The 17772-nt window shown below is 33.9% G+C and overlaps 3 protein-coding genes across 9 annotated transcripts; 1 reads left to right on the top strand and 2 right to left on the bottom strand.

The window, feature by feature from the left end:
- Positions 1 to 942: 942 nt before the first annotated feature.
- LOC140973043 (uncharacterized) lies at positions 943 to 5052 on the bottom strand. Of its 5 annotated transcripts, none has more exons than XM_073435583.1 (6): positions 4892 to 5050; positions 3955 to 4308; positions 2252 to 3381; positions 1397 to 1571; positions 1238 to 1313; positions 943 to 1154 (listed from the first exon to the last, which is right to left on the bottom strand). In XM_073435583.1, the coding sequence occupies exons 2-4, from the start codon at positions 4298 to 4300 to the stop codon at positions 1497 to 1499; spliced, it is 1551 nt and encodes a 516-aa protein (XP_073291684.1). In that variant the 5' UTR covers positions 4301 to 4308; positions 4892 to 5050; the 3' UTR covers positions 943 to 1154; positions 1238 to 1313; positions 1397 to 1496. The 5 variants fall into 5 exon arrangements, with proteins under 5 accessions (XP_073291684.1, XP_073291685.1, XP_073291683.1 ...); XM_073435584.1 differs by having other exon boundaries at positions 1238 to 1287; XM_073435582.1 differs by having other exon boundaries at positions 943 to 1287.
- A 255-nt stretch (positions 5053 to 5307) lies between these two features.
- LOC140973042 (GPN-loop GTPase 3-like) lies at positions 5308 to 10129 on the top strand. Of its 3 annotated transcripts, none has more exons than XM_073435579.1 (10): positions 5308 to 5365; positions 6097 to 6162; positions 6334 to 6442; positions 6511 to 6592; positions 6745 to 6830; positions 7801 to 7904; positions 7988 to 8118; positions 8201 to 8294; positions 8917 to 8972; positions 9761 to 10129. In XM_073435579.1, exons 2-10 carry the CDS (start codon positions 6118 to 6120, stop codon positions 9852 to 9854), a joined length of 801 nt encoding a protein of 266 aa, XP_073291680.1. In that variant the 5' UTR covers positions 5308 to 5365; positions 6097 to 6117; the 3' UTR covers positions 9855 to 10129. The 3 variants fall into 3 exon arrangements, 2 of the variants coding, with proteins under 2 accessions (XP_073291680.1, XP_073291678.1); XM_073435577.1 differs by having other exon boundaries at positions 5327 to 5364; positions 5924 to 6162; XR_012174566.1 differs by lacking the exon at positions 5308 to 5365 and having other exon boundaries at positions 5373 to 6162; positions 9761 to 9967; positions 10000 to 10129.
- Positions 10130 to 12116: 1987 nt separating this feature from the next.
- Positions 12117 to 15562, bottom strand: LOC140973041 (large ribosomal subunit protein uL18-like). Its single transcript, XM_073435576.1, has 9 exons — positions 15437 to 15562; positions 14754 to 14823; positions 14579 to 14670; positions 14039 to 14165; positions 13877 to 13956; positions 13620 to 13736; positions 12977 to 13111; positions 12661 to 12833; positions 12117 to 12446 (listed from the first exon to the last, which is right to left on the bottom strand). The coding sequence occupies exons 1-9, from the start codon at positions 15437 to 15439 to the stop codon at positions 12335 to 12337; spliced, it is 909 nt and encodes a 302-aa protein (XP_073291677.1). The 5' UTR covers positions 15440 to 15562; the 3' UTR covers positions 12117 to 12334.
- Between the last annotated feature and the right edge of the window lie 2210 nt (positions 15563 to 17772).

The raw sequence follows: 17772 nt of genomic DNA, 5'->3' as shown, positions 1-17772 counted from the left end.
AATAAAGATTACTTAATAAGATGAAATATGAATTATAATTGTAAAATTTTGTATTTCCAATGATTTTTTAAATATGTGTAATGCGAAAAATTAAAACAAATATTTATTTGAGACTAAGCGAGTATATGACAACATTTGTTGATCCAATCAATAAGGAGTCAAGTTTCGGTTAAAGTAAAATCTCCAGATCCAATGTTCTGAAGGGAGGAAGTATGTTTTGGGAAAGCTTTTCTATAATGGGTGATGGGTCCATCGATGGATTCTAGGCGGAGAGCGATGTTGCCTGACGACCCCTACTTCCTAGAGCAAAAAATATTAAACAGCGTGTCTGGGTTAAATTTCCATGTAGACAAGAAGAAAATGATAGTAAATCTTTCTTTCGTCATTATTATCATTTAAAACTCTATCCTGTGATATTTTGCCAATTGATCTTGATTTTGTTCGAAAGTGAAATAGAACGAATGTAGTAAGCCACCGTGTAATTACTTTTATCTGATGTGATTAAACACTTAGTTACATCAAGCAATAATTCAAATATTACGATCAAATAAAAAATCGTCACATTAGTGTATCTATACTATACTAGATTATATTGTTAAATTTGAGACATACAGAGTAACTAATTTTTGGTATGATGGTTTGTTTTAATAATAATATATATTAATAAATTTTTAAAAATAACATGTAACTCAGTGGTTAGAACTCTCTTTTCTAAATATTAAGTTGTAGGTTCAACTCCTGCTTGTATTTTTTTTTCCTTTTTTTCTTATTTTTTTATTTATATATCAAAATTACAGTTCAATCCCTCATCCCTCATTATTTGTTATAATTACATTTTGATCCTCATTTAAATATAAACAAAATAAATTATAAAAAATATTCTATAAACACGCATGATGCGTGTATCTTTATACTAGTTATATCTGAACAATCCAAAGCGAATGACCAAAATGGAGAAATATCGTCGGAATTAAATTTGTTAACTGTAACAACAAAACAAGTAAATTACAGTCAACACACAAAGTACAAAAAAATACGATGTGAAATTCAACTCCCACCCGCGGTAGGATTTAACTCAAATGTGCCTGAAGCAGATGCTGGCAAGTCCTATGATCAGCACTTCAGGTGGGCTTCGAATTTTAAGTTCACCCGGACTGATACAAGGTATAAGCAATCGCTTTAGCAACATGTACAAGGGCTAAAAATAGGTCTATCGGCATTTTCTCCTGCAAGATACCTGGCCGGGGAAGTATATTCTCATCTTCATACTCAAGATTTTTTTAGAACCTGCTAGGAACATTGTTCACCTCTTGCTACACGAAACACATCTATAATCAATACCAGTCGAATGGATACAACAGAAACAATGACGAAAGGATCAAGTTTTAATACAAACCTTAAAAAAATTTCATCCTTAGCTTTGTCAGATGAGGAAAGAGCAAGGACTTCCCAACTCAAACTTTTGACAGAAGTCCCAGGCCAAACGGATCAAGCAACTACCTCATCTTGATGAAAACCCACTTTAGCCAAGTTGAAAAGCAATGCTGTGAAAGGTGTTCAGGTAGATCCACCTAGATAACATTGTTATGCTGAGTAAACTAAGGATATAACAATGAATTTGGACGTTATGAGCAAGAATCTGATACTAAGTAAGCTAGTGGACAGTCACAAAATGAGTACGGTCAGTGAAAAACAACAAATTGATAAGGAAACAACACACCCTAACATCAGTTCATTTGAAAATCATCTCAGAATGTAATTGCTTCAACACTTGGTCATAAATTCACAAAGAAAATTAAGGACAAAATGGCGCTTGAACTTTGAAGGTTGAATATGATCTAATGCACCAGCATTATTATAAAGCAGGCAGAAGGTGAAACGGCCATATACTAAGTGCCGACAATTTTTGGAGCAACCTGCTGAAAAAGATGAGCAAACAAGTTGGGACATTTTACATTTGATTGAACTGGAGAAACAAATGTCTGGAAGAAATTTTTGTTTTGTGATATCTAACATCCAAGTTTCCCTCCATGTTTCTGAACAACGGAAGAAAACACCCCTCACAAAAGAAACTGGTAAGTTTCAACTTCATAAAAAGGAGTTACTCCAATCTTGGTGATTGCCAAGAACTCTTGTCATCATAACATTTGGCAACATTTATGAGCAGTAGAATGTCATAGCAATGTAAACCATAGTATACAAAGAGAGAAACATTGAGAAGAATTTTGTGAAAGATCAGTTCAGAACTTACACTATTCCATGTTGTGGAATAGTCATCAATAGAGAGCAACCAATCACCGGCCTTGGATGGCATAGCCAGCATGTTACTTGATAAATTAACATCAAGTTTCTCATTTTCATAGATTTCAGCAGGATCATGATCCCGTCTCCTTTTTCTTCTTTTTTTCCTGCCCTTTTTGGACTTGAGGCCTATTGAAGACCTCTCGTTCCTATCTGATCCATAATCTTCCACAAACTCATCATGTAATATGGCATACTTGTCAGACTTACGAAACCCTATCCCATTACTGATAAAAAGAGATTCCCAGGTCTCAGGAGAATGAAATTCCTCCAACAGCCTAAAATGTAAAGCCCAAGACTGCACACCTAACCATTTAATGAGTTCCAATGGTTTCTTTTTAAAGCCTTCTTCCATTAGCAGGACAAAATCATGACCATGGCTAGGGGGATTGCAAAGCTGAGAGACCAAATTCTTTATTTTAACCATGTCACCCTTGCTGCCTTCTTCCTGAACAAGTCGCAGGAGCCGCCGACCTTGAGTCGTCACAGCATTGAGTAACAGTAGCTGATCGATAGAAATAGAAGCAGAGTACTTGGACAGTATAATCTCGAACCACTCTGATGCATTACGAAACCCTAAGAATTCTGACCTTGGTTCCATATATTTAGGTATCAAATCTAGGAAAAGATGTAGATCCTGCTCTTCGAGAATGATTAGAAGGTGACTACACAAGAAAGAGAAAGATTCCTCCATTAGGAAATCCTCCACAACTTTCCATACTTCTCCAAGTTCCTTGTTATACATCAAGTCAATAAACATATCAATAAAAAATCTAGTATCAATCAACAAGATTTCACCATCCTTTAACGACTCGGAGAACTCCTGAGATGACCAAAATTCAGGCACATACTCAAGAAAATTTTCAACAGTCCGCTGGACATCCAGATCAAGGAAGTAATGAGGCTTTGTCGCAACCATGGCAGGTGACTGCCCATGTTTACCTTTCCACTCAAGTTCCTCCCAACAAATATCTCGGTTTACAAAAGCAAATCTGGACAATGCCTTTGCACCCTTTCCATGCTCCGAATAACCAGATTCAGAAAAATTAGAGAACCACTGCAAGATCCTCCTTGGATTACCTGGATAGATTAAAAAATTGTCAGCTCAAATAGAATATTCGACAGAAACATGTAACACATGTAGTCCACTGAAAGCAATAAAAAAATGCACTGCCAAGTTCACTCTATTTGAAAATTTTGAGAAACCAACTAATTACGAGGCAAATAAGCAAGTTTTCAAGCAGTAAATTACTATTTCTCTCCAAGTATTATTTGCACAGAAATTATCAACATTGTAATATCTGCATTAAAAAAATCTGTCCTCGTTGAATATTAAAGCATGAAGTGTGATGCTTGGAGAATCATGATCAACAAGTAATTTGGTTTTTACTACATCATGGGGGAAATGTTTCTTCCCATGCTGTATGAAACTAAGGTATTAAGAATTCTTGATACTATTTAATCTGTTAACAGGGGAAACAACAGAAATATTCTTTGATTAACAAATCTCTGAAACCATCCGGCGTTACAGATATTTCATGTGATGAAAATGAACACTCATCCATGATTTTGTAGATTCAACCCCTCAATTAAACCAAACTACGTTAACAAAAATTTATGCAAAGCACATTTCCTCAATGACTTAGTCAGCACCTTTGAAAAAATTCTCCAATTTTTTACTTCTCTTGGCTATTATAGGCCCGACTTTTTGTGGCCACTTCTCAAAGATAAGTTGAAGAAGTTGTGATGCCAAATACTGCTTCACTGGCATGGATCTCAATAGACTCACAAACAGCTCCCTTTGGCAACAGTGGCTGATAGATCTTATGCCCGAGAGAGTGTTACAAAGCCAAAGCCGAGCTTCAGATCGGCCATCGGATGACATCAAAGACCAGATTACTATTTCTAACTCATCAAGCAGAGATTTTCTCCACGCAGAAGATTCATCACTCCCATTGCCATCAGCCCATGTGGGCTCAGATAGAAACAACTGAAGCATTTCTGGGTCTGCAGCATTAAGAATATCAACATGAGAAAAGTACGTCAATATACACTAGTACACTACCCGAGACATCAAAGGAAAAAACTGAAAGCAAGAAACAATTAACAAGCCAAAGAAATAGCAGCCGAAAAACAGTAAAAACTTTACAAATCGAAAGGGAGAACTTCAACACAAAGATTGTTCGTAAAAGTTGAAGTCTGGAAACTTAGAAGCTCAAATCGAGCTAAAAAAACTACTGAATTGAAAAATTCTATGACTCGGATCTTTAGTATTTTCTTATTTATTACCAGAATACCAAGAGCGAATCTTATTAAAAAAACTGAAAGAAGCCTAAAAAACGGAATAAAGGATGGAAATGAAGCCAAATCAACACCAACAAGATGAATTCACTGAAGAAGATGGATATATTTCCTTTTTTTGGTCAAGCTATAAGTTTTTGCCTTGTTTCTCAATCAATTTATAAATTACACGTATAATCTAATACCAAAGCTCCTGGAGACCCTCCCTCATCAACAAGTCTGGCTGACCCAATCAAATTAAAACAGTATGCTAAATAAACGGAACAAAAAATAGATGAAATTTACTTACCAGAAATCTGAAATGCCTCCGTCGAAATCCTCTCGGAAAATTAACCGAAACTTGGGAGAATTGCAGTAATTCTTTTTTAAAAAAGGAAATAATATATATAGCAGCGTCGAAGTTAAAAACTTAATACGAGGCAAACGACCGAAGGCAAAGAATTTTCAGATTTCAACAGAGAGGGTGAAGGTGAGCAATTGGGCCTTAGACCTCATATTGGGCTTTTAGCCTAAATTATTTGGTCCGTGCAGGTCAATCTAATTGTCCTCCGATGCATGAATTTTAAAAAGTTCGAATAGTTTTGTTTCGTTAAAGTTTGTGATAATTTATTGTTGGGCTTGTTTGAGTAGCAATACTTATGGCCCAACAAGTGGCCCAATTTAAGCAGATATATTCCATTTTGTTTAGTGTTTAATTCGAGCTGTTCGTTGTGTTTTTGCGAAAAGGTCCAGTTCTGTTCTACGGAATACATGGAAACCTAGGTTGCCCTTTCCCCCTCTTTTCGTTCATCTTTTCTTAATTTAATCGAAGATTCTACTTTTTTCTAAAGTGTCAAGTTCCAGTAAAAATCGTATATCTGCACATTTTGAGTTAAATATGTGTTGAAGAATCGGGAAAAAATGGAATACTGTTTGGGTTTCGGAATGTGCTATCTTGAAAAATTTTTGTTTGCAAATGGACTGATAAAATTCGCGTTGTTCTTGGTTGATTATAGATGATAGTTGTGCTGTATAAAAAGTTTTGAAGCTTTTTATATCATGATAATAATTTCTGCTTGTCAACGGTATGTTTCGTGAGCTTATTCAGTTTCGAAGTAGCGAGGTAGGGGCCGAGTAACATTAGAAAAATAATTTCGTATAAGTTAACTAAAAAATTTCGGGAGTGGGTGGACTATTAAACCATCACCTGTGAAAGTTGGCACCGTTTTTTGTTCTTCTGGGCTGCGCTGGTTCCTTAACTACTTAGAGTGAAACTGAATTAATTATTATTATCTTTTCATCCGTTTCTTATTTTTCTTTTCTTGTTTCATTGGTCACTCAGGTGGTATAGTATGTTAATTTTTGGCGGACATGATTTATGGGCTTCAATGATGCACTGAGCTTGTTATTTGGGGCTGCTATTTGGGTTGCTACTTACGCAGTCGTTGGTGTCTTTTATATATTCAAGTACTCAATTTCCCCTTCATTGTAAAGGTCTTCCGAAATATATAGCAGGGAACCAAAGAAGACGTCTCCATGGGCTATGCACAACTAGTTATTGGCCCTGCTGGCAGCGGAAAGGTTATTGATTGAATCATGTGACCTTGTCCATTAAATGTGCTCAAAACGTCATTATATTGATTCCAATTTCCAATCTGATTTTTCTCGAAAGAATGATGTGTAAGAGTGTCGTTGATAATGAAGTTGACAGTTCTGATACACGTTAAGACACTGATTAATTGCTTTATGCAGTCTACTTATTGTTCTAGCTTGCACCAACATTGTGAAACTGTTGGCCGCTCTGTGCATATTGTAAACTTAGATCCTGCTGCTGAGAACTTTGACTATCCTGTAGCCATGGGTAAGCATGCTGAGTCATGATTAGCCTTTCCTTTCTGTGGACTCTAATATGGGAGTTTTTAATTGCAGATATTAGGGACCTCATTTCTCTGGAGGATGTGATGGAGGATCTCGGATTGGGTCCAAATGGAGGCCTTATTTACTGCATGGAGTATCCTGTCATCACCCAACTTTTCTCCTTGGCATTTAATTTTTTATATTGTTTGTTTTGTTTTATACCCATCAAGCTAAAATCTCTACTTCTAGAATCTTGATCGTACATAATTTTATTGCAATATGAGGGGCCTTAATGTTTACTTCCAGACACCTTGAAGAAAATTTGGATGATTGGCTGACAGAAGAGTTAGATAACTACTTGGATGATGATTATTTAGTTTTTGACTGCCCAGGTATGTACTTTTATCTGCTTCATTGCTCATATTATGATATTCCAGTGTCCTCGGTATTATTTGTCCTGAAGCATTTCCTTACTAAAAATGTAATATTTTGTCAATTCTTAGTTAAATTATTTATGAATTGTGTGAAACATGAAAGTATTCCCTGGGATAAATTTGTTCCTTCTCTTTTTGATTGATGAATTCATCTTGGCAAAACATTGAAGTAGTTTCCTCACATGTAACCATCCAAAGAAAGTAGAATAAATTGTATAAAAGGAACATATATACGGAATACATTCAAGTATTACAGTCGACATAGCTTGTTTGGATTTTCTGGTATTTGTTGCACTACCAGCTGGATTGTTTGCCTTGATTTACTCTTTTGTATATAGAGTTATATCTGAAAGAATTCTGTTATTACTCTTGACCAGTCGTCTTTCTTTTGTGTTGGGTTTCACAGCTTTTGAAGAACTGTTTACCCATTTGAAGAATGTGGATCTTTTCTTCTGAAGGAATCATCTCTCCATTTGTTCAAATTGCCTTGATTTTCGTTTTTCTGTTCATTTTCTAGCTAGCATGAGCAATGTGGCCATCTTGGCAGCAATACTTACTAATACAATGTCTTGATAGTCATTTACTCATTTATGAAAAAATTTGTCATGTGGTTGTTGAAATTCTATTGAGTTCAAATCCCTTAGTTCCTAGGTATGTCCCTTCAGATTTTGTAGTGGCTGCTGGGTGCTATCGTGATCCTATTGACAGCAGACTCTATGAGTTCTAAGTTTGTACTTCATTGATTATCTTTCTAAGTTATTTCCCTTCGTTAGTATGAGAAATTTCGAATTAAATTTCTGATTTGTAATACGGTTAATTCACTAAAATAATGTCAAAATGATAATGGGGAATTGTTGTCATCAGTAAACATCTATATGCCCCGACTTTCTGTATGCCGATCTTTTTTTAAAATGTTCTAATAAAACAGGTCAGATAGAGCTCTTCTCCCATGTTCCTGTGCTGAAGAACTTTGTGGAGCATTTAAGACGAAAAAATTTCAATATATGTGTTGTATACTTACTCGATTCTCAGGTATTTACATCTGAAATTTAACCATCTACTGTCATGCCTTTCCACTGCCTTTATGCATACTGAATTCTGTGTTTTACCATTAGTTTATAACGGATGTAACCAAGTTTATAAGTGGTTGCATGACTTCACTTTCTGCCATGGTTCAACTGGAGCTACCTCATGTTAATGTTCTCTCCAAAATGGACCTTGTGACGAACAAGAGAGACATTGAAAAGTCAGTGCCCTTTTACATTATAAAGAACACTTGTTCATATTATTTTGTCCTTGGATTTTTGCATGATTTTGTTTTCCTTTAGTTATTTAAACCCAGAACCTCGGACACTGCTGGCAGAGCTAAACCAGCGCATGGCTCCACAGTTTGGAAAGCTTAACAAATCTTTAATTGACTTGGTAAGTTTGAGCATGCCTCAATTTATGTGTTGATCTCGATTCTAAAAAACTTTTAAATTTGAAAAGGATTTGGTCCCTTATTAAGAAAGGGTATGTTCCCGACATCGGTACCATTAAATTTCTTTTTTGAGGAAATATCGTCAAGTTTTCGGAAGAGCTTATGATGTAAGTAATATGTTTATGTGCCTGACAGCCTGTAGTGATAGGGAACGAATCTGGCATTTTCTTGATTTTTTTTGCTTTATGCGGGTGTGTTTTTCATCACTCCTTCAGTAATCTTTTCAAGAATATTTGTGTTGGTTCTGGAGTTGAATGAGAGAAATAGTTAGTTCCTTTCTAGTTAGACGTGGTGGTGTTGAAGATGGTGGTTTCTGACTATGCGATTGCAATTTCTATTGGTATGTTTTTTGTGGTGTTGAAGATGGTGGTTTCTGACTATGCCATTGCAATTTCTATTGGTGTGTTTTTTGTGTGATTGCATGCATATCTATAAAATATAATTGTACATTTCTGTGTTTTGCATGAGTATCAATGCATATTATCCCCATCAAGTATTTTTAAGACTCCAATTATGAATTATCTAACTATATTCTTAATCATTCCTTTAACTTCTTCGAATCAGGTTGATCAGTATAGTATGGTGAGCTTTTTCCCCCTTGACCTGAGAAAAGAGAGCAGGTATGTTGCCAACTTTTCCTACATTATTGATTCGAATTTTCAAATTTAAAAGGAGGGTGTCAGTTGTGACTAACTTAATCGTGACTTGACATGAGAAAAGAAATCATGTATGTTATGTTGCCAACTTTCCCTACGTTATTGATTGGAATTTTCAAATCTAAAATGAGGTGTCAGGTATGACTAACTTAATCATGATAAAGATACCAAACTTCCAAACCTGGATTCCCTCTCACCTCTTTCAAACTACAATATTAGTAGTTACCTCAAGTCCTCAACTTGTAATTATACAAGTTGATATGAATGAAGGTTGAATTTATTCTACAAGACATCTCGAGAATTTGTTCTACTTTTGTCGTGTCCTTTTTAGTCTCTTGTTTGCTTCATAAGCAAAAGAAGCCCTAATCAAGGATTTTTTTTTACAAAGGCTTGCGTGATCAATTCTAGCTCATCTAAAACATTCATCGATATTATCGATCTTTATCATTTGGAACTCACTTTTTTGGCTCATTCATGATCTGCTCCTCAAGACCTCTAGCTCTACATATTTAGTTTCCTTTTGCCAATCTCCGCGATTTCGTCTTCATTGTCTGGGGAACCTTAAACTTGAGGATAAACCTCGGTTAAATTTATGCATATGTATGTGAAAATCGTTGCGGTGTCTGTATGATTGAAGCTTCTCCCATTTACATTTTAGTGGTATACCCAGAGTCCGAGATAGGCAAAAAAGAAGACTTCTAAGCTTCGAGTAATGGCTAAGGGAAACATTAATATCTCCTCGTTTTGTGCAGTATTCAGTACATATTGTCACAAATCGACAACTGCATTCAGTATGGAGAAGATGCAGATGTGAAGGTTAAGGATTTTGACCCTGACAATGATTGAAGCTTTCCGTGTTTCTTTTGCTTTGAAGGACGAGTAATTGAAATGGTTCAAATCATATATGCTGTATATCATTTTTGTCCCTCTGAAACAAATGGTCGGAGAGTGGGATATGCGTTTCTGGTTTCTGGTGCAGATGAAGAATTAGGTGTTTCTTAGTTGGCTGGTAACTTCAGCTTGTATCAAGAAAATGGTTTTGTCTCCATGTGAATTTGCCAACCAAATATTGTCATGTAAAAATGCATTTGAAAAGAGTAATTGCAAGGTTGTTTGTCTTACTACCTGATTCATTTTTTTTCATTAATAACAAGGTTGAACAGAAACTTGAATGGTTATTTCCTGCCCTACCTGAAAACTGACAGAATGAATATTCTATGTACTTTCTGCTAAGCATCAATAGAGTATAAGAAATTAGAAAATTTATTTTAAAAAATATCAGATAATTAGACCTGCCTGATCATTTGAAGGAAAAGTTCCATCCAATAGATTGGGATTTGATGTTAACCAAGCTAGCTAGCTTAAAATGCATCAAATATCATTTAGCCACCTAGATGGAATATTATTTTGAATTTCAAGACAAACACTAGCGATGTAAAATAGAAGCCACACAAATAAGCACTTAGCCAAACTAACCTTCGTCACGATACACGGTAACTACATGGGTATTTATGTTTCAAATTATCAAAATTTACGTCCTAAAGAGTTGCGAATAAAAAGTTTCTGTACTACACCGAGAAAAACTATCGGTGCATATTTTTTTGTGAGACTTGAGGCTCATCGGTATTTTTTTGTTTTCAAGCAAGATATTATCAATCTTGTAGAAATATACCAGAAGTGTTTTTCTCAATGTTTCTCATAGAAATATATCGTAAATGTTTCTCTCAGTATAGCATAGAATCATCTATCGAATATAAAGTTTTCTTTATGCTTACTGCTGTAGGCAGACGAAAATAAACGATTGTCTTGATATGGTCCAGAAAACCGTGCTCAGAAAATACATTAAAATGATCAGAAAATACATTAAAATTAGCGTTAAGGTTAGATAATGCAAGTCTCGGAAAATGTCGATTGTATTGAAGTTCTAATGGATTTTTTTGTTGAACGGGAGTATGAGAAAGTGAAATGATTCAGTATCCAAATCTCCTTTTTTTTTTTCAAATCTATAAATTTATGTCATTCTTTGCACGTACATATGCCTTCGGTTAAGGAATCCTTTACCTTCTGCATTTGACTAATTACTTTAACTGATCGAAATAATTAAAGAATTATTTGATGTGAAAAATGGAACAATCATTGATTATACATATTTATTTAATTTAATTTTTGACTCAAATTTTATAAAATATTAGAGTTATAAATTATAATATCATCTATTATCATACATATATATCATGCATCATTATTTTCATCTCACGATTGAAATAATATCTATTAATCAAGAACAGAGAAGTTGTGACCAATTTTAAAAAAACTCAAATAAAAAGTACACGTGCAAGAGCTATTTTTAAAATAAATCAAATTTTGTGATGGTATATATATTTACTCTTTTTCGGACAGATACATATATATACATACAACCGACTCATTTTGGTTATAACAAGGAAAAAACACAGAAAATACCTTGTTCTTCTAGTTCTTTTTTTTTTCCTTCCATGCCAGACTATTACAGCCAATTCCCGAATCATAAAATAGATAACGTATCTACAAACATGTACGTTTAAAACATACATGTACAGTCCAAATTATCTTAAACTTTAGTTATATTAGTAAATTAATTTAAAATTTTATTTCGTTTGAACAAGTAATTTGAAAACGTGTAAAACTTTTTTGAATAATATTTTGAAAAAAGATTTTCAAAAATAATTTTTAAAGAACGATTGAGGTATTTTTAGAATAAAAACGCAAATTAAACGAGAACTTTAAAAAAAAATTAGATAATTATTCAAACAATTTTTAAATTATTTTTTAACTATGAATCGTTTTTTAAAATAAATAGTTATCCAACAGATGTTTATTCATAGATTTTATATAGATTTGCAACAAACGCTTTTATTAAACCATTTTATAAATCAGTTCAAAGCCCAAACAGAACCTTATGATGTATGTTTTATTAGAAATTTGACAGTTTAACTAATATAGAATGATGCAGGTCCTTGCGGAATCGTGTGCCATAAAATTATCAAAAATTTCTCTTTACCATATCGCGTCAATCTTTGAGAAGCATAAGCCAAATACCCGTTGTTGCCGCCGGTTGGACAGCGTCTCTCAAAACTAAAACCATAAATAGCTGATTTAAAATTCAGAAGGAAACACGAAATTATCCAGTCCACAAGTAGCATGTGACCAAAAACAATAACGAAACTGCTAAATCTCCTTGCATTTGAGGTGTTGACAAAAGCAAAAATTTCCGAGGACTTAATCCGATGGTGCAAAAAAAAAAATCAAAAATTTCCGAGGACGTAAAATGCAGGGTGTGCTGCTGTTCACTCGTCATCATCCTCGTCTTCTTTGTGAGCTTCTGCAGAATTCAGAGCATTCAACCTCTGGATCAGTTTCTCCCTCCTCTCCTCATAAGTTAGCTTCTTAAGGTTGTATCTGCGGAAGTGATTCCAAAACACAAATTGCAAGTGAGAAAATAGTTTGAGTTAAAATAAGACTGATTTCTTGATTAGATAATTTATCGACCGCGATTACTTCAACTTATCATGGAACTCATGACGGTAAACCATTCATCACAGAATGTTCTAGCCTCTAGGGAATAAGATACTTGTCGAGAAATGGTCTTATCAGATAACAAGATCTTCGTTACCTCTTGTGCTGCGACTTCGATGGTGGTTTTACGGATTTCGTTTTTGCTGGATCAGCACGAATGGCAGCATGAACCTTCTTGTACATCTCCTCCATGTTCTCTGACTCAATACCCTTTTTAATAAACCTGCTAAAGTGAGATTGGTACTTATCGGGCTCATCTTCCATCAAATTCTGCACAGTTAACGTTGTAAATCAATTTAAAGCACTAGCAGAAATAAGAAATTGTTACTAGCAGAATGACCAACCAAAAGAAAGTCGAGAGAACGCAATACAAATGTTACAACACGGAGCAAAGAGCTCTATTTAACACTTACATTCATGTAGGACGAAACGTGCCCTCCATAGATGTATTTCCTATGGACTTCAGGGTCAAGTAGCTGCTTGTCCTTGTTAAATCCAGCAAACCTTTTATCACTATGAGGGATGTCGAGTCCGCCATCCAGAGCTCCCTGTGAAGAGATAAAGGAGCAGAGTTATGCACTAAATCCTGACTAATAAATAAAACGATTTATTCCAAAATCATATAACCATACTCCAGTAATAATTAACCAACGGTTCACACGTGGAAAATTAAAGGTCAAAGGATAGGGCTCTGGTCATTAATTGATGCAGGACTCTAGCTTATTTATTTTGATGTAGGGACAATGCTCATAAATAACTCAGAATATATGAGCAGCTCAAATTCTTTTTACAAAGCATTTGCAATGAGCTTGACAGGTTGAGGTTCTCCCCTTAAAAGCCTCAAAACCAAACAATCACAAGAGGTAGGTGGGCAATGAAGAAAGCCCATAAAACCAGAAACATTAAGGAACCTCACAATCATCCCATAAAATCACTCAGTAATAAAAATTTCCATGTGACCATATACACACACACACACACAATGCCCAGAAAATGGCTACCACAGGCATTGGGTAAAGTCCACTATGTAAAAGGCTAATCAAGTGACGATGATACCTTGAGGGCACCAAAAACCCGATTTCCAGTGGTAGTTCTTAAAAGTCCGACATCGAGGAGAGCACGAAAAGGCCTTCTGCTTTCGGCTGCTTCAACAGAATAATTCTCTCCAGTGGCCTGAAAAGATTATTTGCCATTTGCATACATCCAAAACACTTGTGACAAGTAAAACACCTCACACGATATGTGTTGCCTGACACTGATATAAACACATCCACCAAAAGAAAAATAAGATATGCAGAGAATAGATTAATTACCTCAACATTTCCTTCATAATCCTTGTCCATTTCAAGCTTTTTCAGAACTCTACGAGCGAGCAGAAGTCCAGTGCAGTACGCTACATCAAAACACCTTGTGTTAAGACAACATTTATCAGCAAGTCTAAGACATCCGTAAAAATAATTTACTAAAAACAATACCAGCAGCATAATTGGTGAGGCCGACTTCAAGGCCATAGTGAGGCAGCTCATGGGAATAAGCAGAACCAAGGATGTGGTCACCAGCAATGCTTGCAGAGACAACTTGGGCAATTATATCTTTATTGGTCTAAATATGAATTAAAGATCCAACTATCCAAAGAGATACATGCACACCAGAAAACATCGATTCCGTGTGAATAACATCAACACAAATACACATTTAACTTATGCCAAATCCTCAGTCAGTAGAGACAGCATACTCGTTGAGATAGTTATCATTCTCGGATTTCAAATATCACGTGATACACTGCCTACGACACCCCTTCATTCACTTCAAAAAGAATTTACAATATAAGAGAAATATGAATTGGATTTAAAAATTATGATGTCAGCCAAATATACGATGTGGAGTATATCCGTGATGACATTTGTGCATTCAAGGTAACTGGGACTCTGACAAAGTAAAATTTATCTGCTTAAATTAATTTTTTAAAAACAAACTATTTAAGTCGTCATGTAAATGAAATATGCTCAGGATACAAATCGCACGACAACGCGATATTTCGGAGTGTTGTACTTATTCTTGTCCTGGTTGATCAGTCGAATCCTTGCCCGATAGTCAGTCTTCCCCTCTAAATTAGAAAAAAAAATATCGTGATCATCAAGCTATTGACTTAACATGGAAGCCGTACATAAAAGGTTGTCAATTACTTACGCCTCCTTCTCTTGAATTTAACTTGGAACCGTTTGAAGTAGGCTCTCGTCTTCTGCGCCTTGACAAAGACCTGTAAATAGATAATAGAATGTTAAAACTTCGAAATAGAGTAAACATAAAGATGGACAACGTAAATTCCACCCTATCTCATATTAATTAAACTACATCTAGAACAAGTAAAATCATGTAAAAGATCAAACAAAAGTTATTTGTCAACACAAGAAAATTCAAATGATGACCCAAAAACATATGCCATACGTCATATAAACCTGAGAGCTCACCAAATGTTACCAAAAACCATACCATCGCACTTGCACAATAAACTCACAGAAATGTTAAAACTAACAAAATTAAATTAAATAAAAGCCATTGTTGCTCGGTAATGATTTCACTAAAACACTGAGATATACGAGTAACAACACATTAAAAGGAGAAAAAAGATAAGTGGTAACCACATTTCGTCAAAAGTTAACAAAAACAGTTTTTCGATACAACCTCAGTTGAAATCTATTTAACGAACCAACGAGAGCTTTCGGTATCATTTTTCCTTTCAAAATTTAAGTACATTCAGATGATGTTCTGAAGAGAAACATCAAATCACACAACAAATTATTGAACAAAAGAACGGCATAATCTAAAAATCAGAAACCGCCGCAATTCTCATCTCAGAACCCAAATCTTACCATTGTCGACTGTTTTTCGCGATGCCGCAGCCTGCAAACAGAGGACGAAACGAACACCTTAAATTCGGTAAGGTGTAATATAGAGTAAAACCCTAGTGAAATTGTGGGCCGAGATTCAGCCCAAATACTAATATTGCAACTGGGCTCACAACCGCGTTGTGTGTGATATAATTTTATATTTTAAATGTTTAATTTAATTATGATATTTTTATAAATTACATAATAAGAAATAATTTTCGTAAATGAGAAATATTAGAAAAACTACGATATCAAATTAAATAAAATTGATTATAAGTAATCATAAAACAAAATCTATTGTTAATTATGATCAAATACCAAAATTGAAAGAAAATAATGAAGTAGTTGAATCGAAAGTGTGGTTTACTTTTCAATTCAATCTCATTGAGACATTTCATATTTGAACATTTTTTATTTTCACAATTTTTTAAAAAAAATTTGAACGAAGGGTGACCATACTCGTTTTGTAGTACAAATTCAAATATAGCAAAAACTCTCGTGAGACGGTCTTTTATCGTAATAACTCTCATGAGACGGTCTTTTGTGGGTCGAATCTCTTATTTGGTCATTTATGAAAAAATATTACTTTTTATACTAAGAGTATTATTTTTTATTGTGAATATTAGTAGGGTTGATCCGTCTCATAGATAAAGATTCGTGAGACCGTCTCACAAGAGACCTACTCTTCAAATATATATGGAGGGGAAATTTTTTTTTCCTTAAAAAATAAATAAATCGATAACATAGACATTAATGACTATAATTGTTTTTATTGAAAGAAAATAATCGAGCCTAATTAAAATATCAAAAAAGTCTCGATCGAATTCTAATCTCAATATAGTATAGAAAGAAAACATGATGACATAACTTTCAAAATTTACATCAAATTTAATATCACGAAAAAATCATAAAATAATAATAACATTTTATTAAAAGTGTCGAAGCTAAAAGCACGTACGCCACACTTGAATTTGTTATATAGAGAGGGGTCGAAGTGATAATACAAATTCATTACTAATACAAACTTGAACCAATTTTACTCTGTTGTTATAGATCGTTTAAAAAATTCAAAAGTATAGATAAAGATAAAAATAAATTTAATTATGCTTTTAGAGTTAGAGATTATACACAAACTTAATAAAATAGAATTTTATGAAATAAAAAGGAATATTTTTATAATCTGAGAAGATGTGTATTTTTTGTTTATAAAAAACATAATACTGTATTAGTTATTACAAGCATGTCAATTACAATAATATTTTATTTATTTTATTTTATAGTATAGATAGATAAGTAGAAGTAAATTTTAAAATCGGACCTAAGTTGTTTATTTTGATTTTGATTAGATCGAGCTAAAACTCGAAGAGGTTGCAAGTATTAGGAGAAATCGAAGTTAGTTTCGAAACTTAGGGACTTTAGAGCATCTCTAATGGATGCTTTATCTTTGTTTTTTACTTTATTTTGGCGTTGATAGCAACTCCAATGCAGAGCGTAATCTTGCGCCAACTTAGTGAGATGCTACAGTTATGCGTCAATTTTGGCGCATCACTGTAGCTGCGCCATCTTTTTTTTTTCCTTTTTTTTCTTTGTTAATTAAATTTTATTGTATGACTTAAGAACTTAAATAATAATTAAAGTTAACTACTTGTTTATTTTAAAATAATCATATTAAGATTTTTTTTAAGAAATTAAATATATTTATTGTTTCGAGAAAAATCTTATAAAAAAGGCAAGGCTTGGTAATTATATTAATTATTATTAAAAACAAATTAATTAATTAAAAAAATTATTTATGCAGTAAACAAACACAAACGATATGAATACAACATAACATGAAAAACATAAAACGATATGCATATAACATAACATAAATTAAAAAAAAAACATCAAGAAATATTAATGCAACACACATAAGTTTAAATAAAAAACATCAAATTTCTAAAAATCCGGTAAGTCGGGTGCAGATCCTCCGATATCTCCAAAGAAATTTCTGAAATTATTATCATTTTTTTCACGTTTAATTTCTTCTCTTTTTCTCAAAATCATGTCATGTTCCAACCGGAATTTCTCACGCATCGATGGATCTTCGATAGATCTCAGATCAAGCATCAAGATTTGGTATCGTTATGATATGTACTCAGTTCCATTTCTTTATTCTTCATTCCCATCATTTTTTTCTTCATTTAAATTTTTTCTTTTTCGTTTTGTAGACGTCACAGTTGGATCTGATTACTGTGTTGCTTGTCAATAGATCCCTGCTTCAACACATCCAAAATTTCTTGTCGTTCTGATCTCATTGTTTCAATCATGTGTAAATA

Source organism: Primulina huaijiensis, chromosome 3, assembly GCF_012295235.1.
Source record: "Primulina huaijiensis isolate GDHJ02 chromosome 3, ASM1229523v2, whole genome shotgun sequence".
NCBI classification, from domain to species: Eukaryota; Viridiplantae; Streptophyta; class Magnoliopsida; order Lamiales; family Gesneriaceae; genus Primulina; species Primulina huaijiensis.
Note: the sequence above shows the minus strand (reverse complement) of the source record. Positions and strands in the feature narration are given on the sequence as shown.

Coding starts and splice junctions, on each gene's coding strand:
- LOC140973043 (XM_073435580.1), bottom strand. CDS start 4,300: ATGCTTCAGTTGTTTCTATCTGAGCCCACATGGGCTGATGGCAATGGG. Junction 3,382..3,954: donor ATTGGAGAATTTTTTCAAAG/GTGCTGACTAAG, acceptor TAATCTATCCAG/GTAATCCAAGGAGGATCTTG.
- LOC140973042 (XM_073435579.1), top strand. CDS start 6,118: ATGGGCTATGCACAACTAGTTATTGGCCCTGCTGGCAGCGGAAAG. Junction 6,831..7,800: donor TTTAGTTTTTGACTGCCCAG/GTATGTACTTTT, acceptor CTAATAAAACAG/GTCAGATAGAGCTCTTCTCC. Junction 8,119..8,200: donor AACAAGAGAGACATTGAAAA/GTCAGTGCCCTT, acceptor GTTTTCCTTTAG/TTATTTAAACCCAGAACCTC.
- LOC140973041 (XM_073435576.1), bottom strand. Junction 14,166..14,578: donor ATCGCGTTGTCGTGCGATTT/GTATCCTGAGCA, acceptor ATTCATATTTAG/ACCAATAAAGATATAATTGC. Junction 13,957..14,038: donor CCTCACCAATTATGCTGCTG/GTATTGTTTTTA, acceptor GTTTTGATGTAG/CGTACTGCACTGGACTTCTG.